Below are 27,464 nucleotides of genomic sequence, written 5' to 3'. Positions count from 1 at the left end.
GGGACACCAGAATAACAACAGAAGGAGAAAGACAAAGAACTAGTCCTCAAGGCTAGGAAGAAGGGAATGGACAGCTCCTAGGAAACCCCTAAACCTGGCCCTGACTCCTATCAGTATGTATAGACCCTGAAGGTAGGAAAATACATACGCCATAACCTAAACCCTAGGAGCCCTGGAATGCCCTAGAGGTAGTGACAGGGAATGAAACTACTGGTTCCTTCCCAGGTGAACAAACCTGAGGCCTAGTAACAACAAGTACAAGGGAACAACCAAATACAAGAGAAGTACAACTTATCTTATAGAAAATGGATGATCAGGAACACAGGTAAGGTGCACACACCAACTCTTCCAAATCCAAGCAGAGAATATCAACCGCATGGTGTGAAGTGTGAGACCAAACTAAATAGGGAAGCAGTAATGACCACCAGCTGCACCTGACAATAGGTGTGGTCATTACCACCAACAACACTGAGAATCAAGAGACTGTCAGTTAACCTCACGTGCAGTCAGTCTCTCCGATCTTCTAACCTCTGTCACAGAAAGTACCGTGACAAGTATAGGATAAGTAATGTATGTACACAGTGACTGCACCAGCAGAATAGTGAGTGCAGCTCTGGAGTATAATACAGGATGTAACTCAGGATCAGTACAGGATAAGTAATGTATGTACACAGTGACTGCACCAGCAGAATAGTGAGTGCAGCTCTGGAGTATAATACAGGATGTAACTCAGGATCAGTACAGAATAAGTAATGTATGTACACAGTGACTGCACCAGCAGAATAGTGAGTGCAGCTCTGGAGTATAATACAGGATGTAACTCAGGATCAGTACAGGATGAGTAATGTATGTACACAGTGACTGCACCAGCAGAATAGTGAGTGCAGCTCTGGAGTATAATACAGGATGTAACTCAGGATCAGTACAGGATAAGTAATGTATGTACACAGTGACTGCACCAGCAGAATAGTGAGTGCAGCTCTGGAGTATAATACAGGATGTAACTCAGGATCAGTACAGGATAAGTAATGTATGTACACAGTGACTGCACCAGCAGAATAGTGAGTGCAGCTCTGGAGTATAATACAGGATGTAACTCAGGATCAGTACAGGATAAGTAATGTATGTACACAGTGACTGCACCGGCAGAATAGTGAGCGCAGCTCTGGAGTATAATACAGGATGTAACTCAGGATCAGTACAGAATAAGTAATGTATGTACACAGTGACTGCACCAGCAGAATAGTGAGTGCAGCTCTGGAGTATAATACAGGATGTAACTCAGGATCAGTACAGGATGAGTAATGTATGTACACAGTGACTGCACCAGCAGAATAGTGAGTGCAATAGTGTCCCAGGAGCCGGCAATTTGGGGGTCTTAGGTGGGGAAATAAAAGTTCACAGAGGAAAAATGGAAAACAGAAGTAAATGGCAAAATCAATCATCACGCTGCAAGGAACAGAATGACTATTGATTAATGAGGTAAGACAACCCCTTTAAGTCACCAGGATCGGGCAAGCAGTTCTAGACGACTGATGGAGCAGGGAATAGCACATCCACTGTAATATTTCAGTTTTCCTGGAGTATCCCTTTAAGCCGCAGGCCGCTGACACACGAGCTGCATTCATATTTTGCGGATTGTGCTGACATATTGAGATTTAAGCAGGGGACATGAGAACAAGCTGCATTTCACGTCCTCGGCCCCTTCCTGGCGTCCCCACGGGTAGACCTCCCCTCCCCCAGCGCAGCAGATATCGGGCTGTGATATTTGTGACTCTGTACGAAATATGTATAGAGCGGGCACATGCGCCGAGCGGCTCCATGCAGCGTACCCACAATGCAATGTGACATGGCAACAGGATCAACCAAGAGACCGATTCCCCCGGGATCCTGGGATGTGACGCTCGCTCGCAGTGAAGTTAATGGGATTTCGGGGGTGGGCGCCCATTAGGTCTTGTGTTTGCTAATTAGAGCTCTTTAGAGATATCTTACATTTTAATAGGTTAATTGTGGAGTGACCCGGATATTGATTGGATTCCCGCTTTATATCCGTATTATACAGAGTCTGTTAACCCGTTTATTGCTGATGAGCCGCCAGTCAGAAAATATCCATCATGTAGAAGTCCCCGAGTTCTTCTAGGAGCAACAGGGACGTGTCCTTTACACCTACAAGCTCTGCTCTCTCTGCAACTGGCGCGCCCTCTGAACTTGGATTGACAGCACCAGGCAGTGTAAACATCATCACAGCTGGTCCTGTCAATCAAAGTGCAGAGGGGGGGGGCGGCAGTTGCAGAGAGAGCAGAGCCTCTAGGTGTAATGGTGACGCCCCCGTTGCTCCTAGAGGCTCATTTGCATATATTAAAACATCCTTTTTCTCAGCAATGCGGGCACATAAGAACATGGGACCAACACAGATGCCTTCAGCTGCCAAGCGCACATGTAACAGGTCAGCCGGTGTCATAGGTACAAAACTGCTGACAGATGCCCTTTAAGGATAATTAATTACATGCATGTTTGCTGTAATTGAATGGAAACATTCTTGTGAACCTTCCAGATAATACACTGCTGACTTAAGTGCGTGGCTCATTACAAAAGTGGGCTCTGATGTCGCCATCCAGAATTCTGCTCAGTGGTGTAAATCATGAGGTTCCATAGGAAAACCTATGAATAATGATGTCACAGCAGACAAATAATGATGTCACAGTAAGGTAATAATGCACACAGTGATGTCATAGCATAAGCAAGGTGGATAATGCACATAGTGATGTCACAGCAGACAAATAATGATGTCACAGTGCAGACACAACTACGAGGCTCCATAACCTAATGTGCAATGGGTGCCCATTCTAATTTTCATGGCTTCCTCCGTTGGCATCACTATGAATGTTGGGCCCCTGGTTGTCAGACCCCATAGCAGCTGTTATGTCTGCTCCCCTGGTAGTTACCCCATGCATCATTTGGAATATGTAGGGACTCAAACAACCAAATAGTCAGGGCCACATTCTCCTCCCCAGTAGGTAGATTTGCCCAGTTGTCGTGTTTCATGACCACGTTTAGATGAGTTGTTTGCACCCCGTGAAGCAGAGTGACCTCGGAATAAAAACAGTTGTGCAGCTATCTATGCAAGCTAATAAAGGGGTCGTTTGGAGGTCCTGGACCCCAAAAGACTGGAGCCCCCTGAACTACTGCATTTGCAATGCAGTTCTGTGGCAATTACGCCGCTGCCCTGAGAAATCCGGATCCTCAGCACTTTCACGGTAGAGCGAGATGACTAGGGAGACTGCCGGGATGCCTCCCTGCGGGCAACTCCTGATAACGATGTGTCGATGACATCAGTAATGTTTTACGAGACGTGTCATTTTTAAGGCAGCGACACTAAAAGTGACGCGGGCACCAAGAGTGATACACACCAGCCATAAAGAGCGCAACACACATTTACCAAATAAAGGTAAAATATGGCGCCTCTCGACGGACCGCGGCTAATACCCGGCACTCTCATCCCTCCACGCCGAACGCATTTACAGCTCTTTCTATACACTTGAAAACAAAATGACTTAATAAAACCTGTCCAAGTGACATTAGTGTATAGCGCGGCCGCCGCCAGATGAGAGAGCAACCAATTATGATCCAGTCATTTACACTTAATAGGCAAATACCTCATACTGGGCCCAATCCGGCCGAGAAGTCGGAGCAATTTGTCTGTTTTCTCATTGTAACTTGTATTGACAGCGCTGGGAATTAACATGGAAGATCAGCCGCGCCGGGCTTTATCGTGTATATAAATCCTGGGGAGGGTGCACGCAGACTGTGCCGAGAGACCATCAAAACCTCACGCCTCATGATGAAGGCCTCAGTCATCAAGGGCAGCAGAGGGAAAAAGCTACAAATGAGGCACAAAAGAATAAGAATGTTACATAGTCCCTAATGTTATATAATAGATATGAGATAGATATGAGATAGATAGATAGATAGATATCAGATAGATGATAGATAGATAGATATGAGATAGATAGATAGATAGATAGATAGATAGATAGATATGAGATAGATATGAGATAGATAGATAGATATGAGACAGATAGATAGATAGATAGATATGAGACAGATAGATAGATAGATAGATAGATAATAGATAGATATGAGATAGAAATGCAAACAGGCAGCACTCTGAGTCTTAAATAATTGAAAAAATGATAAGAGTTTATTCACCCATGTGGACTAGAGCACTAACGTTGAGCCGAAACGTCGTGTCCACATGGGTGAATAAACTCTTATTTTTTCAATTATTAGCATTTTTACCTTTTGGGCAATAGTCTAGTCCCCTTCGACCTGCACCTCTTTTGTTTCTTTCTTTTTGACTTTTTGACTCTGGTGCTGCCATTTTTCAGCTTTTCTTTAGATAGATAGTGTGCGAGTATTTTATATCAATAATTAAGTACTGATTAGTTCTGTCCCCCTAATGATATTCCTTGTGATGTAGTGAGTTAGGGATAGTTAGACACACAACCCCCATTGTGCTGATAAGGCCACATTCCTGAGTGCTCATCTCAGAGACATACCTGCTGCACACTGGAGGAGAGGCTGAAAAGGTATAAACCTGGAACACACAGACAGTTAATTGGCACTCCATTAAGGAAAATCATCCAGTTAGGATGTATTGATTTGAAACACTATCCATATCTCTTGTGTCACCATGGGGTGTCGGTGTCACGGCGCGGTGTGGGTGGTAAACTCCACAACGAACACAGGAGGGAATGGAAAAGGTACTAGGCCTGGAAACTAGGGCAAGGGGAAAGGTCACCACCTAGTGAATACCTAAACCGAGCCCTGACTACTATCAGTATGAACAGACCTCGATGGTAGAAATGTTCATACACAGGAACCTAGAGCCCTATCTGACCCTAAAGGGCCCTGGAAATAGCTTCAAGACAAAAGATGACCTGTTCCTTCCCAGCTATATTGTGTGCAGGCCAGCGATTGGTATTTACTTTTAGGCTACTTTCACACTAGCGTTGTTTAAATCCGGCGTTCAATTCCGACACCGGAACTGCCCGCCGGATCTGGAAAAACGTGTGAAAACTGATTACATTTGAATCCTGATCAGGATTTTGATCACAATGAAAAAATGCATTAGAAAAAACGAATCCGCCATTTATGGACTTTAACTTTTTTTCTCATTTTTCGGGTTTAACATGCAAAAGCAGGATCCAGATTGACTAAACCCACGGCGCCGGATCCGGCATTAATGCAAGTCAATGGCAAAAAGGCCAGATCCGGCGTTCAGTCAAAGTGTTCAGGATCTTTGGCCGGAGGTAAAAATACAACATGCTACGGTTTTCTGAAAAGCCTGATCAGTCAAAAAGACTGAACTGAAGACTTCCTGATGCATCCTGAACGGATTACTCTCCATTCAGAATGCATAGGGATAAAACTGATCAGTTCTTTTCCGGATTTGAGCCCCTGGGACGGAACTCAGCGCTGGAAAAGAAAAACGCTAGTGTGAAAGTACCCTTACTACTCTGTATATGATTTCACTGTTTTTAATAGTGTTTCACTATATTTATTCACTTAGCCTGTATAAGCTTATTTATTCTTAAATCTTTTGAATTCATGTTATAAAACAGATATATGGATGGATAGATAATTGTGTTCGGTTGCACAGTCTATAATACAGTAATTATGCTGGACTTGCTCCTTGTTACAATATATCATCACTTTCTGTTACATTTTTGTCACTTGGATACTATTTTAGCGAACCATCATCTGTGAGTATTAGATTAGGAGGGGATTTCAACCTCTGGATCTAAACACTGTCTCCATTCAATAAACAGCAAGAAGAGATGTTGAAAATAGTGATGAATTGGAACAGATAGTCTATTAGAAAGCTGTAGGAGTTTTTTGTTTTTTTTACAGCAGACACCCCCTTTAAGTGACCCAGCTGGTATTTTAGGTAGAATTAATGCATTCATGATTTTGCCCCAGGTTTCATATTACTTTAGGTGTTATCTATTAGATTGGTTAGAAAGGATCTAGGTTTATTACAGAGGGAATGCTTTCAGTTTATATGGAAATATAATTTCAATAGGATTTGTAATAATGGGGGGGGGGGGGTCATTCCAAAGTTGATGAACTATGATACGGCAGCCCAGGTAGCACAGTTAGGGATCATTGAGCCGTTTGTATGTGATTTGCGGACCGCACATGGCTGTTACTCTCATTGGAAATTGCAGACAAGAATAGGACATGCTCTATATTTTTGTGGGGCCACGGAATGGAACAACGCCCCCATTGAAATGATTGGCTCTACATCCGTCTGTCCTTAAAGGGAACCTGTCACCGGGATTTTGTGCATAGAGCTGAGGACATGGGTTGCTAGATCGCCGCTAGCACATCCGCTATACCCAGTCCCCATAGCTCTGTGTGCTTTTATTGTGTCAAAAAAACTATTTGATCCATATGCAAATTAACCTGAGATGAATCCTGTCCCTGACTCATCTCACCTACAGGACTCATCTCAGGTTAATTTGCATATGTGTCAAATAGTTTTTTTGACACAATAAAAGCACACAGAGCTATGGGGACTGGGTATTGTGGATGTGCTAGCGGTGATTTAGCAACCCATGTCCTCAGCTCTATACCCAAAATCCCGATGACAGGTTCCCTTTAAATTAGAGGATTTGACAGATAAATGTAATTAAGAGCGGGGAAAGATTAGATGCAGTTATATATGATACATTGGCAAGATCTGAAGAAATATTGGGAATGTGGGGCATATGTCATAGATCGACAGGTTTAGGTTCCGAAGTCATTGACAAAAAGGGGGTGAGAGAGATTGTTAAAATATTCCATTAGATTTTTTTTCATCATTTATTTATTTTTTACTGTGTGTGTGGGGGGGGGGGGGGGGTGATACCATTAGAATAGTCTGTGGCTGTGATTTTGGCAGGCTGTTCTGGCACAGAATAATGGGGTCCGGACAGAGATCCGACTGCATTCCGGTCGGACCCTGCTACATGCTGCGGTTTGTGTCCGGCCGATTCTCGCCATTTTTGCCGGATCAGACGGCCAGATCTCCATGCCTTAGTTTACTTTTTAGTTATGATTGTCTTTTTAAAAATTAATAAATTATATGTCTGTTGTAATAAATTATATGGAACAAAAAAAAAAAAAGTGGACCCATCAGCACCCCTATAGATCCCGGCGCGCCCTCGCCTTTTGTTACCTGCCCGGTGTAAGCAGGAGACATCTGCTGAACGTGGGATGAGATTATTACACCTGATCTAATTTAAACCTCCTTAGCTGGAATAAAAGCCAAAATGAAATTTGTCTCCCCTCCCCCCCCTAGAGATGCGAAGGTGGGGAATCGCGCCAGCCTATTTTTACCTGCTCCTGATCTGTCACCGCTCATACAACTGCGCAGACACAGCTCCTCGCCGATCTTCACACCGAGCAGCTGCGCTTTCTTCATCAGATCATCCCACATTGCCGCCCACAAGACCCCAATCTCTTCACAGGGTCAGGGGCTTCTTCTCGCTGTTCCTGGAAGTCTGGATGGGGAGGGGGCCGTATGATGGCGGTTACAGTGGCCATATGCAAATCTCCGAAACCAGAATAGTAAATGTGTAGCATTTTACATTGATAATTTCTCACCATTATAGCTGATTTAAAGGGGTTGTCTTCTGATCACAGTGGCTGCGGACCCCCTGGCGATCTGCAAAGATTACTAGGGGAAGGTTGATCTGGTTATATTGGGAATGCTGTTTACTATGTCATGGCTGTGCCTGGCTCTGGGGAAGCTAAGAAACAGCCCCTGTGTGAATTGTAATGGAAGCCATGTAGGTTGTCACCCAGTTATTGCAGAACTATCAGGGCATATGGACGCCATATAGGGGCTCCTCCACTTTCAATCCCCATGTGTAAGCCACTGAGCTGGACATCCATGTATTGTGTGCTATCATTTGAATGGCTGCCATGTAATACCACCGTTTTCCTCTAGTGGTCACTGCAGTGACACCTGCACACGTGGCCAAAACTGTTGGTACCTTCCATTTAGGAAACAAAACCCCACAAAGGTCCCTGAAATAACCTGAAACTGACAGGAGTAATAATAACTAAAAATGTAGTAAAAATCAACTAATAAAAATCAGACTTTGCTTTTGAACTGTGGTCCAACAGAATAATTTATAAAACCGACCTTGACACAAGTGATGGTTTCCTGATCTCGATATTTTGTTGCACAACCTTTTGAGGCGATCTCTGCAATCGAGCGACTCCTGTGACTCTCAGTGAGACGTCTGCTCCTGTCCACAGGTATTCTGGCCGCTCCTCGTGAGATAACTGCTCCAGATGTCTCAGGTGTGAAGATGCCTTCTCCAGATATTCAATAGGATTTAGATCAGGGCTCATAGAACAGTCCAATGCTTTGCTCTCCACCATTCTTGGATGTCTTTATCTGTGCTTTGGGTCATTGTCCAGTTGGAGGACCCATGACCTGGGACTGAGACCAAGCCTTCTGACACTGGGCAGCACATTTTGCTCCAGAATCCCTTGATAGTCTTAAGATTTCATTGTACCCTGCACAGATTCAAGACACCCTGTGCCAGATGCAGAAAAGCAGCCCCAAAACATGCCCAGGCCTCCTCCATGTTTCACAGGAGATACAGGAGATCTTCTTTTCTATGCTTCCTTTTTTGCGACTGGGAACATGGAGCTGATGTGACTTGTCAAAAAGCTCCAGTTATTTCTCATCTGTCCAAAGGACATTCTCCCAGAAGCTTTGTGGCTTGTCAATCTGCATTTTAGGCAAATTCCAGACTCGTTTTTTGCTTTCAGCAAGTGGTTTCCTCCTTAGTCATCTTCCATCAAGTCCACTTTGGCTAAGACAGTGACAGATGGTGCGATCTGTCACTGATGTACCTTGACCTTGGAGTTCACCTCTAATCTCTTTGGAAGTTGTTTTGGGCTCTTTGTTTTATCCATCTCTTCAATTTGCTATCAATTTTCCTCTTGCGGCCACGTCCAGGGAGGTTGGCTACAGTCCCCTAGACCTTAAACTTCTGAATAATATGTGTAACTGTAGTAACAGGAACATCAACCTTTTTGGAGATGGTCTTATAGCCTTTACCTTTAACATGTTTGTCTATACATTACTTTTTTAAACTCCAAAGACAATTCTCTCCTTAGCTTTCTTTGGTCCATGTTCAGGGCAGTACCCACCATGATACCAAACAGCACAGGGACTACTTTTCACCCAATAAATAGGCAGGACTGGCTGAATACAAGTTTGAAGACACCTGTGATGCTAATTACAGGACACTTTTGTCCCTATGGTCAAGTTATTTATTAATCTTTTCTAGGGGAACCATCATTTGTGTCCAGGACCAGGGTTCATTCGTTTTTTTTATTATTATTATTCTGTTGATTCCCAAATTAAATGCAATGTCTGATTATCATTCGCTGATTTTCAGTAAATTTTTATAAATTATTACTTTTGTCAGTTTCAAGTTATTTCAGTGACTGTTTTATTTTATTACCCACCCTTTTGTCCACGTGTGTGCATATGTCCTATATGGCCACACGTGGCTTTCCCATTAAATAACACCCACGGCGGGTAAAGGCACCAGACCTAATAACTGTCCCGATTCTATGTAATAAGGGGTCGTCTTCATGAGACAAGCCCTTCAAGCTTTATATACCTGAGACTGGATAAACCCTTTAAGATAAAGAGATAATTAGTTTTTAGGACTTAGTGTTTTGAGGAGTAGAGAAGAAGAGAGGAACTGAAATGTTTGGGAGTGGAGCGCGGGGACCCTGGTCGGTAACTCAGCAAGAAGTTTGATCAAAGCTTTACCCAGATCAAAAGATGAGGAGACTGAGCTGAGCAATGGCGGTCTCCGCTGCCGTCATATGTATCCCCAATGGCAATATATAGAAGTATAGAGATATATAGAGAAGATGTATGGAAAAAATGTACGAGAAGATGTATGGAGAAGACATAGAGAAGAGAAGATGCATAGAGAAGATGCATAGAAGAGAAGTATAGAGATGTATAGAGAAAACATATAGAAAAGACATACAGAGAAGATGTACAATATGGAGCTGTATAGAGAAGACGTATGGAGATTTACAGTGAAGACTCATAGAACATGTGTACTGTATAGGGAAGATTTATGGAGAAGACATATAGAGATGTTTCAAGAATATGTATGGAGCGCATGTATATAGAAGACATATACAGATCTATAGTCCAAACATATAGAGAAGACATTGAGAGCCGACAAGTATAGAAATAAACAGAGCAGAGAATTTACATCTAGAGGAGATACATAGAACAGACGTGTAGAGAAGACGTGTTGGGCACAGATGTAGCGCTGACACCTATGGAGATGATGTATAGAGCAGACATATAGAAAAGATTTAGGGTGCGGATCTGCAGCTCCATCTTCTGTAACTAAAAATGTAACTGTATCCCTGCAATGTATCTTCTCTTCCATATGTGCCGTCTGTTCATGCGCTTTTATAGATTTTTAATTATGTCTAGAAATAACAATTTGTATTATGAGGAGGAATCGGTGATGCGGTGTGGCTATAGGGCGCAGTCAGAAAAGATTATAGAGCAGACATATAAACAGACGTATAGAGCAGCAATATATATAGAGAAGACGTATGGAACTTATCTACAGACAAGACATATAGCGCAGACATATAGCGCAGACATATAGCGCAGACATATAGCGCAGACATATAGCGCAGACATATAGCGCAGCTACGAAGAGCAGACATAGAGCAGACATAGAGCAGACATATAGAGCAGACATAGAGCAGACATATAGAGCAGCTACGAAGAGCAGACATAGAGCAGACATATAGAGCAGACATATAGAGCAGCTACGAAGAGCAGACATAGAGCAGACATATAGAGCAGACATATAGAGCAGACATATAGAGCAGACATATAGAGCAGACATAGAGCAGACATATAGAGCAGACATATAGAGCAGACATATAGAGCAGACATAGAGCAGCTACGAAGAGCAGACATATAGAGCAGACATAGAGCAGCTACGAAGAGCAGACATATAGAGCAGACATAGAGCAGCTACGAAGAGCAGACATATAGAGCAGACATAGAGCAGACATATAGAGCAGACATAGAGCAGACATATAGAGCAGACATAGAGCAGACATAGAGCAGACATAGAGCAGACATATAGAGCAGACATAGAGCAGACATATAGCGCAGCTACATAGAGCAGACATAGAGCAGACATATAGAGCAGACATAGAGCAGACATATAGAGCAGACATAGAGCAGACATATAGCGCAGCTACATAGAGCAGACATAGAGCAGACATATAGAGCAGACATATAGAGCAGACATAGAGCAGACATATAGAGCAGACATAGAGCAGACATATAGCGCAGCTACGAAGAGCAGACATATAGCAGACATATAGAGCGGACGCACAATACACTGAAGACAGACATTTACGCTGGGTTCAGACCTGAGCGTTCGCGATGGAGCGCTCTGTATGCGCGATTCTACTGGGCGTCTCACATACGCGGCTCCGGAACAAGCGAACGCCCATTGTCGCGCGTTTCCACTGAAGTCTATGTACGGGAACGCGTGACAAGACGCCCCAAAGAAGCTCATGTACTTCTTGGGGCGTCGGGCGTTTTACAGCGCAATCGTACGCGCTGTAAAATACTCAGGTCTAAACCCAGCCTTAAGGTTTTCCGTTACTCACTTTTTAGATTCAGTTCAATATAATGAGTCAGAGAGAGACAGAGAGAGAGGGTCAGAGAGAGAGGGTCAGAGAGAGAGGGTCAGAGAGAGACAGAGAGAGAGGGTCAGAGAGAGACAGAGAGAGAGGGTCAGAGAGAAAGGGTCAGAGAGGGTCAGAGAGAGAGGGTCAGAGAGAGACAGAGAGAGAGGGTCAGAGAGAGACAGAGAGAGAGGGTCAGAGAGAGAGGGTCAGAGAGAGAGGGTCAGAGAGAGACAGAGAGAGGGTCAGAGAGAGACAGAGAGAGAGGGTCAGAGAGAGAGGGTCAGAAAGAGACAGAGAGAGACAGAGAGAGAGAGGGTCAGAGTGAGACAGAGAGAGACAAAGAGAGCAATAGAGAGAGAGGGACAGAGAGAGAGGGTCAGGGGAAAGAGAGACAGAGAGAGGGTCAGAGAGAGACAGAGAGAGAGGGTCAGAGAGAGAGGGTCAGAGAGAGAGGGTCAGAGAGAGAGAGACAGAGACAAAGAGAGCAATAGAGAGGGTCAGAGAAAGAAACAGAGAGATGGACAGAGAGAGAGGGTCAGGGGAAAGAGAGACAGAGAGAGAGGGTCAGAGAGAGAGAGACAGAGAGAGAGGGTCAGAGAGAGAGAGAGGGTCAGAGAGAGAGAGACAGAGAGAGAGGGTCAGAGAGAGACAGAGAGAGAGGGTCAGAGAGACAGAGAGAAAGGGTCAGAGAGAGAGACAGAGAGAGGGTCAGAGAGAGAGACAGAGAGAGAGGGTCAGAGAGAGACAGAGAGAGAGGGTCAGAGAGAGAGACAGAGAGAGAGGGTCAGAGAGAGACAGAGAAAGAGGGTCAGAGAGAGAGAGACAGAGAGAGAGGGTCAGAGAGAGACAGAGAGAGAGGGTCAGAGAGAGAGGGACAGAGAGAGAGGGTCAGAGAGAGACAGAGAGAGAGGGTCAGAGAGACAGAGAGAGAGGGTCAGAGAGACAGAGAGAGAGGGTCAGAGAGACAGAGAGAGAGGGTCAGAGAGAGAGACAGAGAGAGAGGGTCAGAGAGAGAGACAGAGAGAGAGGGTGAGAGAGAGAGAGAGACAGAGACAAAGAGAGCAATGGAGAGGGTCAGAGAGAGACAGAGAGAGAGGGTCAGAGAGAGACAGAGAGAGAGGGTCAGAGAGAGACAGAGAGAGAGGGTCAGAGAGAGAGAGACAGAGAGAGAGGGTCAGAGAGAGACAGAGAGAGAGGGTCAGAGAGAGAGGGTCAGAGAGAGACAGAGAGAGAGGGTCAGAGAGAGACAGAGAGAGAGGGTCAGAGAGACAGAGAGAGAGGGTCAGAGAGACAGAGAGAGAGGGTCAGAGAGAGACAGAGAGAGAGGGTCAGAGAGAGAGACAGAGAGAGAGGGTCAGAGAGAGAGACAGAGAGAGAGGGTGAGAGAGAGAGAGAGACAGAGACAAAGAGAGCAATGGAGAGGGTCAGAGAGAGAGACAGAGAGCTGCCACTATAGATATCTATAAAGCCTTTTCTGCATCATTAGGGCAGGGGCCCAGGGCCTGCAGTGTAATGTTCAGCCATTCCTGACCATTATAAAGACCTCTGCTTGCTGTCTGTAAAAGGGAACATTTTGTGCCCATATATGACACAAGTGCAGGGAGAAGGGCTGTTGTGGGGGCGCCGGAGGAGCCGCTCAGAGACCGCTCTGCGGTGTGAACGTGGTAGGTGGGGGCCATCACGGATTTTTCTGTGACTCCTCCGGGTGCAGGATTGCTGCAGGGAAACTACGCTCTTGTAATAAAAACTATAATGAATCTAAGGCATTCATTATTCAATTCACTGCAACAAGCTGAGATATTGAAAATGAAATCCATCACTAATTGTGTTTTTCTAAAAGAAAAACGTAATTATTTTAATGTGAACTAGTCTGAGAGCTGCACCAGGAGGCTCTGTCTGGCCCAGGGGGCGGATGCCTCGCGTTGCTGCCTTCAGCCGTCAAGCAAAATTGGTTTGGCTTAAAAATAGAATAAAATAAGGTGATGCGAGCGCGGCGCGTTCGCCTAATCAATTCAATAGACACAAGCTCTTCTAATTAAACGCAGATAGGCTTTCATAACTTCCTCTCGATGCAATCCAAATCCACTAAAAAAAGCTTCATCAAGAGGATCTTTTCAGCCAAATAAGTGGAAAAAAATAATTTGTCTCTATTTCACTTAATTAATAATCCAATTAGATCGGACGAGAGACGCAACTAAGCAAATCCAGCGGGTGAATTAATGTGGCTGGGAATTATTAGATTGGGAATGTAATGAGCGACGTGAAGGCTGACAAGGCAATGGGATGGTATAGCGAGTATCCAGGCTCAACTTAAAGGGGATGTCCACTTTAAGAACTGCAGTTATCCTCCAGACCATCAGGGGGCGCACTGCTGTGGGTTGTAGTGATCAGTCCCTACGTTTTATTGATTGCCCCTAAAGCATTGTACAGCACCCACTAAAACCAATGCGTGCACACCGACTGAAAGGGATTGTCCAACATTATAAAAACATGCCCGCTTTCTTCCAGTTACAGCGCCACCTACGCCCACAGGTTCTGTCTGGTACTGCAGCATAGCTGGGGAAGACAAAAGTCACATCCAAAATGGTTCTAGGCTATAATGAATGATAGGTATCTACAGAAAGCACCATTTCCAGTAGTAGCAGGACCCCCAGAATCCGTAGTCTTGGGGTGACCCAATGCACAATTTATGTTTGGGCCCTCACTTACCATGTATGTAACCATGGGCCCCCTACACTGAAGCCCCTGTGATCAGCCCCAGGGCGAGAATGTTTTGGATGAACCCTTAAGGCCTCTTTCACACGGGCGTCGCGTGTGAGGGCCGGATAGGATGCGGGTGCGTCGTGGGAAAAAAGCAAGATTTTTTCGTGCGAGTGCAAAGAGTTTTAACGTGTTTTGCAATTGCACGCGCGTGAGAAAAATCGGCATGTTTGTTACCCAGACACGAACCAGGAGTTCTTCACAGAAGATGGTGATGGATCATGTGACGGACCATGAGATGAGCGCAGTGACATCACCAAAGGTCCTTTTCCTCCTGGTCATCAAAGAAGAAGAAAGAAGACGCGCCGGGCTGCACGAACAAGTGGAGGAGATGAGTTTTATTTTAGTTTTGTTTAACCCCTCCAGCCCCATTGTACTATGCAGTCTGTATTCAGAATGCTATTATTTTCCCTTATAACCATGTTATAAGGGAAAATAATAATGATCGGGTCCCCATCCCGATCGTCACCTAGCAACCGTGCGTGAAAATCGCACCGCATCCGCACTTCAGTGCGGGTGCAATGCGTTCAACTCATGCATTGCACCAGCACGGAAATCTCACCCGTGTGAAAGAGTCTTCCTGTATGGGGCAGATCACACACATCTGTTTTTTTTTAATGAATTTTTTTACAAGCCCGAGGAGCGTGCTTTCTACACCCATGCAGCGTGCCACACAAACAACGTGCACTAGGTACGGTCCATCGCAGGCCCTCTTCCAAAGAAGAAGGGCCCCCCATAAACTTTTCCCAGTCTCTCCGGGCCAGTAGGCTTCTGAAGGGACCGAGACAAAACAGGTAACCCCCAGCCGAAGTCGGGGGTACACCCAGCCAACCCTCAGCCGAAGCCAGGGGTACACCCAGCCAACCCTCAGCCGAAGTCGGGGGTACACCCAGCCAACCCTCAGCCGAAGCCGGGGGTACACCCAGCCAACCCGAAGCCGAAGCCGGGGGTACACCCAGCCAACCCTCAGCCGAAGCCAGGAGTACACCCAGCCAACCCTCAGCCGAAGCCGGGAGTACACCCAACCAACCCTCAGCCGAAGCCGGGAGTACACCCAACCAACCCTCAGCCGAAGCCGGGGGTACACCCAGCCAACCCCCAGCCGAAGCCGGGAGTACACCCAGCCAACCCTCAGCCGAAGCCGGGGGTACACCCAGCCAACCCTCAGCCGAAGCCGGGGGTACGCCCAGCCAATCCTCAGCCGAAGCCGGGGGTACACCCAGCCAACCCTCAGCCGAAGCCAGGAGTACACCCAGCCAACCCTCAGCCGAAGCCGGGGGTACACCCAGCCAACCCCCAGCCGAAGCCGGGAGTACACCCAGCCAACCCGAAGCCGAAGCCAGGAGTACACCCAGCCAACCCTCAGCCGAAGCCGGGAGTACACCCAACCAACCCTCAGCCGAAGCCGGGAGTACACCCAACCAACCCTCAGCCGAAGCCGGGGGTACACCCAGCCAACCCCCAGCCGAAGCCGGGAGTACACCCAGCCAACCCTCAGCCGAAGCCGGGGGTACACCCAGCCAACCCTCAGCCGAAGCCGGGGGTACGCCCAGCCAATCCTCAGCCGAAGCCGGGGGTACACCCAGCCAACCCCCAGCCGAAGCCGGGAGTACACCCAGCCAACCCGAAGCCGAAGCCGGGGGTACACCCAGCCAATCCTCAGCCGAAGCCGGGGGTACACCCAGCCAACCCTCAGCCGAAGTCGGGGGTATGCCACGTCTGTGGCTCCGGTCTTCAACCCCAGGTGTAGCACGGAGCCCCAATAACTAGGCTGGTCTCTCCCCGAAAAAAGAGACCAAGGGGTTTGGCAAGGGGGTACAGAACCAGGATTGCCACCCCCCCCTAGACCTCTAGGGGGCTAACCATAAGGGTGCCGTACCCAAGAAATCCTAGTGACACACAACGTGAAATGTGAACGCACAGTGAACATAAAAAATAAATAAGTGAATGTGCGCCATTACGGCCCAGACATTAGACCGGAATTATAAAAATGTCTCCTTTTTTGGGGGCCAAAGCCGAGCAAAAGAGAGGTGTGTGCGCTCAAAATGTGTGAAAGTAAAGTGCATGGAAATGTGCGGTCACTCAGTGGGCTCCCACCCCCAGTGAGTTCCGGCACCCCAGGGTCACCACTCCTGGGGAACTTCTGCACCTCGGGCTTTCAAACATCTCAGCCCCTGGCTTAGATCCAGCAGAGGCCTTCGTCACCTAGCGAGGGTACCTTTAAACCCAAGCCGTACACCCTAGGCTTGCCGTGCGGTCCTCTGCTCTACCTCCTGGCAGGGCCCTGTCCACCAGGAATCTAAGAACAGATACTACACTTGATCTTAGCCAAAAGGCCGAGAAGCCCGTTTGTCGGATGCTTCTATCCTGCCCATCACGCCGTTCTGGAGGAAGCTGGAAGACAGCAGTAAGCAGCAGGTCTTTAAGGGTGAGGGCTGCTACAACAATCAGGACGGTAAACTGCGCATCAAAGGTGAGAACATAAACTTTAATTAAATTGCATTAACTTTTCCATCAGCCCCTCAGGGATTTTAAAGGGAGTTAATAAAATTTTATATTTGAAGTAAATAGCGAGGTATTTTACCTCCTCTATGGACGTGCGGTAATATATCTGTGCATTAGAAGAGCGGCAGCGCCGGGCAGCAGAGAGAATGAAGAAAAAAAAGTTTTAAGGAAAAATCTGCACAAATAGCGTTCAATGTCTTCATCTGCATCACTAATGTGTCCAATGCATCTCCCAACCCTGAGGTCATTTATAAGTAAAATACAGACAAATACCTTTCATTTATTCTTTCTAACCCTCTCGTAATGTCACAGGAAGGGGAGAAGATTTCATAATTGAATCATAGCAGGAGATTTATTACTGTTACCACCATGCTGAATTCTGCACGTTGTGTGACCAGCGAAGAAGAGGGAAATGACGTTTTATCAGAAACCCTATCTTACTGGGTCAAAAGTCATACATGTTGGGCAACCCTCTCAACAGAATATATAACAACAAGATGGGTGACCTTGTTAAAGCTTAACATTTAATAAACACTAGATATAAAATAATAGCCCATAAGTACAATAATAGAGAAGAACATGTGCTGCCCGGATGTGCCTAAATGACCAGCGCTCAGTAGAAGAGGAGCAGTCACACCACAGTCTCTCACTGGGGTCTCCATGATTCCAGTGCTGGGTCTCTGACCCTTATCTTACCCTACTTGACCTGGGCTTGTACCTGTCAGAGGAGCACCACCATCTCCCTATTGAGGGTGACTCCAGTGGATAAATAAAGCTCACCTATCTGGGTATCCCTACCGATTCCCCTATGCAGCCTAGTGACTGCCCAGCTTCGTCAATAGAGGTGGGGGGAGACCCCACTGTCGGACCTGTACGGGTTTCACTGGCCGTCGCCAGATCATCAGGGGACCATCAATCCAGGCTGAGTCTAAGTAGTAAGAGCATCACATGTATAGTGCAGGATTTGGAAGCCGGCACCAGACATAGGTTCACCTGGTGACATAGCAGTAGTTAAAGGTGCGTATGGCATCCGCTGATGATCTGGTGATGGCAAGTGAAACGCATAGGAACGGTCTGACACTGGGGTCTCCCCCTACCTCTATTGACGAAGCTGGACAGTCACTAGGCTGCATAGGGGAATTGGTAGGGATACCCAGATAGGTGATCAATAGGGAGATGGTGGTGCTCCTCTGACAGGTACAAGCACAGGACAAGTAGGGTAAGATAAGGGTCAGAGACCAAGCACTGGAATCATTACTTATATAATACTCCTCCTATGTACAAGAATATAACTACTATAATACTGCTCCTATGTACAAGAATATAACTACTATAATACTGCTCCTATGTACAAGAATATAACTACTATAATACTGCTCCTATGTACAAGAATATAACTACTATAATACTGCTCCCTATGTACAAGAATATAACTACTATAATACTGCTCCTATGTACAAGAATATATCTACTATAATACTGCCTCCTATGTACAAGAATATAACTACTATAATACTGCTTCTATGTACAAGAATATAACTACTATAATACTGCCTCCTATGTACAAGAATATAACTACTATAATACTGCCTCCTATGTACAAGTATATAACTACTATAATACTGCCCTTATGTACAAGAATATAACTACTATAATACTGCTCCTATGTACAAGAATATAACTACTATAATACTGCTCCTATGTACAAGAATATAACTACTATAATACTGCTCCTATGTACAAGACTATAACTACTATAATACTGCTCCTCTGTACAAGAATATAACTACTATAATACTGCCTCCTATGTACAAGAATCTAACTACTATAATACTGCCTCCTATGTACAAGAAAATAACTACTATAATACTGCTCCTATGTGCAAGAATATAACTACTATAATACTGCTCCTATGTACAAGAATATAACTACTATAATACTGCCTCCTATGTACAAGACTATAACTACTATAATACTGCTCCTATGTACAAGACTATAACTACTATAATACTGCTCCTCTGTACAAGAATATAACTACTATAATACTGCCTCCTATGTACAAGAATATAACTACTATAATACTGCTCCTATGTACAGGAATATAACTACTATAATACTGCTCCTATGTACAAGAATATAACTACTATAATACTGCTCCTATGTACAAGAATCTAACTACTATAATACTGCCTCCTACTGTATGTACAAGAAAATAACTACTATAATACTGCTCCTATGTACAAGAATATAACTACTATAATACTGCCCCTATGTACAAGAATATAACTACTATTATCTAATATATAAAGCTGAGTGTATATGTGTGTGTATGTCCGCTAAAGGAATCCGCACCACCGCATTTACAATCACAAAATTTGGCACACAGGTACATCAGGTGTCAGGGAAGGTTTTAGACCAGGTCTCAGCTCTCTAGGACGTACCGTTCCTGATATATTTCCAAAAAATGCATTAGCCAATAGAAGCTTTGTCACATGACCCTTATCAGCCAATAGAAGCTCCACATACACAGTTTTACTCCAGGTTTCCATAATAACCCAGCCATTTTTCTTCACTACTGTAGGAGAGCTTTAAAGGAAACCTGTCACCAGAATAATCGCTGTTGAAGTAAAGCCGTGGCCTAATAGCACTTAGTACCTTATTTCCAGATGTGCCTTTGTTCCAGCAATAGATGTTTTTATCCTCTGAAAATCCAGTTTATTTGGTATGCAAATGAGCCAGTAAGGTGCCCAGAGGGGTGTCACTCTTGCAGGAAGGAGCCCGGACACGCCCCCTGCCACAATGTGTCCACCCTCAAAAGACGAACTTAAAACCCCGCACCCAGGTCCTGCTAAGCCACGCCCCTGATCTGGTTAGGCCACTCCCCCTCCCATGTCGAAGGGGATTGAAAAAATGAAGGTAAAAAAATCTTCTTCTGTCAGCTGCAGGGGTGGGAGGGCAGGTGACTTTCTCCCTGCAGCTCACACTCAGACAGCACAGTGCTGCTGTCTTAGAGTGAGCTGTTCAAAAGGACACGCCCCCGATACAGTAAAAGCCACTGTTAAGGGGGCGGTCCCCTGTGGAGGTTGCTGTCAAGGGGGTGGTGTGCTGTGAAACTCACTGTTAGGCCTCATGCACACGACCATTCCATTTTTTTGCGGTCCGCAAACCGTGGATCCGCAAAAGACGGATGGCGTCCGTGTGCTTTCCGCCTATTTTTGTCTGCAAAACGCGGACAAGAATAGTACAGGTATATATTTTTGCGGGGCCACGGAACGGAGCAACGGATGCAGACAGCACACGGAGTGCTGTCCGCATCTTTTGCGCCCCCACTGAAGCGAATGGGTCCGCATCCGAGCCTCCAAAACTGCGGCTCGTATGCGGACCAAAACAACGGCCGTGTGCATGAGGCCTTAAAGGGGAAGGCTGCTGTAAAGGTCAAAGTTAAGGGGGTGGGCTGCTGTGGAGGTCCGATTTTAGGGGACAGGGCACTGTGGGGGGGCAGTGTTAAGGGTTGGGGGCTGTGGAGGTCACTGTTTTGGGGGTGGGGTGCTGTAGATGTCACTGTTATAGTGGATAGTGTTGATATCTTTTAGGCCGAATGCACAGGGCCGTGTTCCGTGGCCGAGAGCGGTCCGTGGTATGCCGGGCTGGATTCCTGTTCAGAGCAGGAGCGCACAGCGTCATTGGCACTCGTATAGTGTATTACTGTAGTGCAGCGGCGACATGAAGCGCACGGCGTTATAGCAACCAATGACGCCGTGCGCTCCTGCTCTGAGCAGGAATCCAGCCCGGCATACCACGGACCGCTCTCGGCCACGGAACACAGCCGTGTGCATTCAGCCTTAACGAGACACACAAACATTAAATGAAATAGATGAAATATACCCGAGCGAGGCCGCGTCCTGCAGCGAGTATGATAACTGACTCTGGATAGGATTGCTGTATATTTTTATTATTATTACTATTGATCTGAAAACGCCATTAATTCCGTGGTTCTGTACATGACGAGGGGGGGACACACATATAATATAAAAGTACAAATACAATAAACATAAAACTATAAACAGACTAGTACAGAGGGGGGGATGACCCTGTCTACAAGAGCTGACAATCTACAAGATATCACATATAATATATAGTATTTCCCCCCCATAACACGTTATAACGGTTCGTCTTCTTCCCTCTTTCTCAGGAGGTCTTTGTATCGCTCAGTCTTTGAAAATACCAAATGACCGGAAGCCCGGCGATTACGATAAGCTGGTGAGGCAGCTGCTGGAGACGCCTCAGGCGCGGGCTGTGGTCGTCTTCGCTGTGGATGACAATGATATCAGGTAATGGACAGATTGGATGGAATTGTAGTGGATACAATGTATCTTGTGCAGAATCCTGTCATGTTCTAAGGAATATTAATATCTGACATTTCAGACACTCGTGAAACCTTCTGAGTCATTAAATCAATTGCATCTGCTGAAAACAGGAGGATCATTAGTAATCTGCAGACAGGTGCAATTAGCAGCTATTTGGTTTTGCTGTCTCTTTGGCGCGCTGTAGCTTTCATCTTCGGCGCTGACATTGAGCATTCGCTTTGTATCTTCTCAGTTTCACAATCAGCTTGTAAAATGGCTGAAAAGCAACAAATGTGCAGGTCTTGGAGAAGGCAGCAGCACTTGTTGAGGGCCTCACATCAGCTATGATAAGAGACAGTCAGTAGGGTTAATCCGCTCGTCTTCCCTGACATTTGGCAGCGGGACGATCGCCCCACACACGACCAAACAGATTCTACACATGAGCGTCCATTAATAATAAAATACATGCCATGAAATCAGATGATGAGACTTCTGCATGGAGACAAAGTTCTTCTATAGCCATGACTGGTGGAGACATGAGGGTAACTATTGGGGTGAGGGGCTTAGCCGCTATTATGGGGTCCAGGCATCCATTGCTCCTCATAGGTGGATGCAGGTCACTGAGAGACAAAGGGCAGGACAAGACACCGGAGAGACTAAACTTCATTGAAGATGGTCCTGGTGGGGCGATGCTCCAGTCCAAGTTTTGCTGTAGGATTACCTCTCATGTCCCTGGTTTGGGGTTTAAACAACTTGGACTAGTGATGTCATCAGCGCAGAAATGTTCTCATCAGTGGGGGTCCGGATGCTACGGCCAGCACCAATCTCTACCATGTCTCCCACGGGCTCTAGTTGACTTTTTATAATTTATACCTTCCAGATGCCAACTAGACCAGCAGATAGTGGTCATTTCTGGTCCATGTGGATTCCAATGCAAACTTCGGACTCAGGCTCCCCATGCGTGTTATACCCAAAAATATTACGACCCCATTTGTAGTTTCCCTATAAACCTCTTTAACATGCACAAGCTAGATCAGCTACTCCCTCACAGCTCGCCAGGTGCCTCCAGGTGCAGCATAGTGTCAGCCAGCTGGTCCAGGCAGACCAAAGGGGCTGCGGGACTATCCCTAGGGCAGAGTGCTCACTTGTGAGAAACCAGGTTAGTTTTTAGGCCTTATTCATACACCATATGATCACATGTAGCATTCGGGTCAAGGAGCCAACCCAAAAAGTGAAGCCAAATGTGGCGGACAGGAGCTGATAACTCGTTGAGGTCTCAGTAGTCGGACCTCCGTGGCATAACCTATTGATGCATGTCTCTGGAATGATTACGGCTGTTACATGGCTTGTTCATCTCCCCCAGACAGGTCTTGGCGGCAGTAAAGAGAGCTGATAAAGTGGGGCACTTCATCTGGGTCGGGTCGGACAGCTGGGGCTCCAAGCTTGTCCCAATAAGTCACCTTGAAGATGTTGCAGAAGGTGCTATTACCATCCTGCCCAAGAGAGCTACCATTGAAGGTAAGGACTCAGACCGGTCTTCGCCTTGGCTGGCGGTTATCACATAATAAGGGCGCGCTGAGCTACGGCAAAAGGCGACCACATCTAAGGGAACTACAATGAGCTTCAGCGCATTGGTTTCTATGGAGACTTGTTCTACTTTGGAGCAGAATTCAAAGTTCATTTCATTAGGAGAGCAGCATGGAGAAGGCAATCTGTCTGAAAGCACGGGGCGCTGTAAAATGTGTGAGGTGACCGTGACAAACGTCCAAGAGCAATGAGGACGACGTCTGGACCGCCAGATGAGATTTCTCTTATTTCCGTTGCTCGGCTGGCGCTCGGATTAAGCGTGGGGCACTGACCTTCCGCCCCTCTTTTTCATAATTAATTCTGACTGTCTAATAGGAGGGCGTCTCTGAATGATGGAAATATCAAAAGTCCAAAGGGACGAGAGGGAGGTCACAGCAACAGCGTGTCGCCGGGCGCAGGCGGCGAGCGCTTCCTCTCACCGCCCCAAGGACGTTCTGTTATATATTCTGAGAGGGAAAAAGCTTAATCAGGTTTCTTTTTTGTTCACATCTCTGAGTCTCAAATATCAGATTTCCATGAAAATCTACTGAGTGCACGGGGGTAACATGGAGGGAAATACCGCAGAGAGACGGTGACCTTGACCGAAGAGAGTGAGACACTTCTAGAGGAGGTTCAGTGGTAAATGACACTTAAAGTGTACCGGTCACCATATTAAATCAGGTATACTGTCTGACAGGGTTGATCCTGCTGATTAAAAGGATACCTGTCTTGTAAAAGTCGGCTGCAGCAGTCCCGAGAAAAAACTACTTTTATTCTCTGTGCAGTCGAGGGCTACAGTGCCCCAAGGGGCGGGGCCAGCACTGGAAAGCTGCAGTGCACTGAGAATAGGCCCTGCCCCTTGGTGCACTGCAGCCCTCACTCGCATAAAAAATAAAGTCTTTTTTCTCTGGAACACTGCAACCGATTTTCACAAGACATGTATCATTGTAATCAGCAGGATTCACCCTACCATGTGAATAGTCTGTTTTAATAGGGTTGATCTTGCTCTTTCAAAGGATTATTTAAGGCTTCGTGCACATTGGGTCCCTAACCATATTATAGACCTATAGGTACCTCTGGAGACACCATATGGCACTATATTAGGAGCAATGTTACCAGGAAAGATGATTTCTAAAATACAGATTCTATAGGGGCCCATGAAGAGAAGAGGCCCGGCTCTTATGAGTCTCATTCCCTTTATGGTGAGAACCTGTGCAGGGCTCCCACCCCCAGAAGAACTGGGGTCTAAAACATAGACCCAGAAAAACACAGCATCATAACGGTGGCCCATTCTGTAGGGGCCCCTATCGTCTGTGTATGCTGCTGATCATATACTTGCATGTGTGTTGCATTCATCCTTCTAAGGGCTCATTCACACGACCGCGCCGCGTTTTGCAGTCCACAAATCGCAGAACGGAATGGGCGACCCATTATAGAAATGCCTATTCTTGTCCGCAAAACGGGGCCATGGAACGGTGCAACGGATACAGACAGAACACGGTGTGCTGTCCGCATCTTTTGTGGCCCCAATGAAATAAATGGGTCCGCACCCGTTCCGCTAAATTGCGCAATGGATGCGGACCCATTCATACGGTCATGTGAATGAGCCCTAAGGCTGGTTTTCCACATCGTTTTTTCTTGCGTCTTTGACATTTCTGATGCGTTTGGTTTTATTTTGGTGCATTTTTTCAAGTCGATGATGAAATTCACTGCAGGCAAAGAGTTTTTGCAGGTGTTGTTTGTGTTGCCTTTGCACGTTTTTAGCCCTCATCAAAATGCAGCATGCTCAGGAGGTGGCATTTTTTGGGCATTATTCCCACAGGAATTGTTGTGGGAGTTGAAAGACACCTGAAAAAAAAACACCTGTTCTAAATAATTAGTAAAAAAGTAAACTCTAAGGCCCCTTTCTCACGGGCATCGCGTGTGAGGGCCGGATAGGATGCGGGTGCGTCGCGGGTGGGAGGAGTTTTGTATGCGATTGCGTTGCGTTCTTCAGTTTTTTCCGTGCGAGTGCAATGCATTTTGCACGCGCGTGAGAAAAAACTGAATGTGGTACCCAGACCCAAAGCCGGACTTCTTCACCGAAGTTCGGATTTGGGTTAGGTATTCTGCAGATTAAAATTTTTTCCCTTATAACATGGTTATAAGGGAAAATAATAGCATTCTTAATACAGAATGCTTAGTAAATTAGGGATGGAGGGGTTAAAAAAAATATTAAAAAATTAAACTCACCTCATCCGCTTGTTTGCGCTGCCCGACTTGTCTTCTTTCTTCTTCTTTGAGGACCTGGGAGGAAAAGGACCTTTGGCGACGTCACTGCGCTTATCACATGGTCCATCACATGGTGACTCGTCTTCCTTCTTTGATGACCTGGGAGGAAAAGGACCTTTGGTGACGTCACTGCGCTCATCACATGGCCCATTACCATGGTGATAGACCATGTGATGGACCATGTGATGAGCGCGGTGACGTCACCAAAGGCCCTTTTCTTCCCATGTCATCAAAGAAGAAGAAAGAAGACGAGTCGGGCAGTGCGAACAAGTGGATTAAGGTGAGTTTAATAATTTTTTATTTTTTTTAACCCCTCCATCCCTAATTTACTTAGCATTCTGTATTGAGATTGTTATTATTTTCCCTTATAACCATGTTATAAGGGAAATTAATAATGATCGGGTCCCCATCAGGATCATCTCCTAGCAACCATGTGCGAAAATCGCACCGTATCCGCACTTGCTTGCGGATGCTTGCGATTTTCACGCACCCCTATTCACTTCTATGGGGCCTGCATAAAAACGCACAATATAGAGCATGCTGCGATTTTCACGCAACACACAAGTGATACATGAAAATCACCGCTCATGTGAACAGCCCCATAGAAATGAATGGGTCCGGATTCAGTGCGGGTGCAATGCGTTCAACTCACACATTGCACCTGCGCAGAAAACTCGCCCGTGTGAAAGGGGCCTAAAAAAGCCAAAAAAAATGCAGTGAAAAAAATATAAAAACAGAAGGAGCCAGACACAAAATAAGGCTACATGCACACGACCGTATGTGTTTTGCAGTCTGCAAATTGCGGATCCGCATAAAAAAACAGATGACATCCGTATGTTATCCAGACACGGAAACAAACAACGTTCGCGTGCATGTAGCCTAAATTATGAAGGGAGTATATCAAAGGCCTATGCCATTTCCTCAGCGTTGAAAAGTCGCATATTTCGGGGGAAATCTAATTTTGCGCCAAACTTTGCTGCTTTTTTTCCATTTTACAATGCTCTTGTACCTTAGGAAAAGTGGGAGTGGCTTGCTATGGTAATTGGCTCCACTCCAGATTTATCATTACATTTTTTTTGTTTAAAGTTGCAAAGAAACGTAGCTTCTGTCAGGGCAGGGAAGGCGGCGTAAAAAACTGCTGGACAAATGGTTTAGGTTTAAAGATGTGCACTATTTATCAAACCACTTTTTATTTATTTTACGCACCTATATAGCGCTGACATATTCCGCAGCGCAGTGCAGACATTAGCATCACTATGTCCCTAATGGGGCTCACAATCTAAGCTCCCTATCAGAATGTCTTTTGGAGTGTGGGAGAAAACCGGAGGAAACCCACGAAAACAGACTTCATGCAGATGTTGTCCTTGGTCGGATTTGGACCTAGGACCCCAGTGCTGCAAGGCACCAGTGCTAACCACTGAGCCACCACGAACGACTGAGCCACCACTTACCACTGAGCCACAACGAACGACTGAGCCACCACTTACCACTGAGCCACCACTAACCACTGAGCCACCATGCTAATCTTTCATAAATTTGAGGCAGAGTCCACCAATGGAGACTATTACTTTCACAATAAACTCCCCCCATGTGCGCTGGAGTGGAGATGCGCCAAATGTATTTAAAGGCGTAGGTCGCTTATTAAATTTGATTTCTCTTTTGCCAGTCTGTGTACCGGAAAATTAAATCTACGCCACTTATGTGCTGGAGTAAATTACAGAGGGTCCCTGCCCGCTTCTTTTAAGGCCTCATGCACACGAGCGTTGTTCTGGTCCGCATCCGAGCCGCAGTTTTTGCGGCTCGGATGCGGACCCATTCACTTCAATGGGGCCGCATCCGTCGCTCCGTTCTATGGTCCACAAAAAAAATATAACCCGTCCCATTCTTCTCCGTTTTGCGGACAAGAATAGGCAGTTATATTACCGGCTGTCCACGCCATTCCGCAAATTGCGGAATGCACACAGGCGCCATCCGTGTTTTGCGGATCCACAATTTGCAGACCGCAAAACACACAACGGTCATGTGCATGAGGCCTAACAAGTGAGGAGAGCGGTGGAATAATTTTAAAAAAGTTGCACATTTTTATTTAAAAATGCAGAAATGTCCAACGTTTTTACACCGGAATCCCAGATTTGGTCCAAATGATAAGTTGGCGAGTCATGCTGGGATTTGTGGTTCACACCATAAGAGTCATGTCAGCTGTGTTGATTTCCGCAGGCTCCTGATTGGCTGTGTGAATGGTATCCC

The 27,464-nt window shown here is 46.0% G+C and overlaps 1 protein-coding gene and 1 pseudogene across 1 annotated transcript in view; one reads left to right on the top strand and one right to left on the bottom strand.

The window, feature by feature from the left end:
- The window catches only part of GRM7 (glutamate metabotropic receptor 7), a 264,556-nt gene that overhangs the window by 164,004 nt on the left and 73,088 nt on the right, over window positions 1-27,464 (top strand). Inside the window, exons 3-4 of the mRNA XM_044302450.1 lie at window positions 21,230-21,365; window positions 22,744-22,898. Coding sequence (XP_044158385.1) covers window positions 21,230-21,365; window positions 22,744-22,898 — 291 coding nt within the window. The remainder of the gene's footprint in view (window positions 1-21,229; window positions 21,366-22,743; window positions 22,899-27,464) is intronic.
- On the bottom strand, window positions 16,781-16,877 carry LOC122944315 (annotated as a pseudogene).

This window comes from Bufo gargarizans, chromosome 7 (assembly GCF_014858855.1).
Source record: "Bufo gargarizans isolate SCDJY-AF-19 chromosome 7, ASM1485885v1, whole genome shotgun sequence".
Lineage (NCBI taxonomy): Eukaryota > Metazoa > Chordata > Amphibia > Anura > Bufonidae > Bufo > Bufo gargarizans.
Note: the sequence above shows the minus strand (reverse complement) of the source record. Positions and strands in the feature narration are given on the sequence as shown.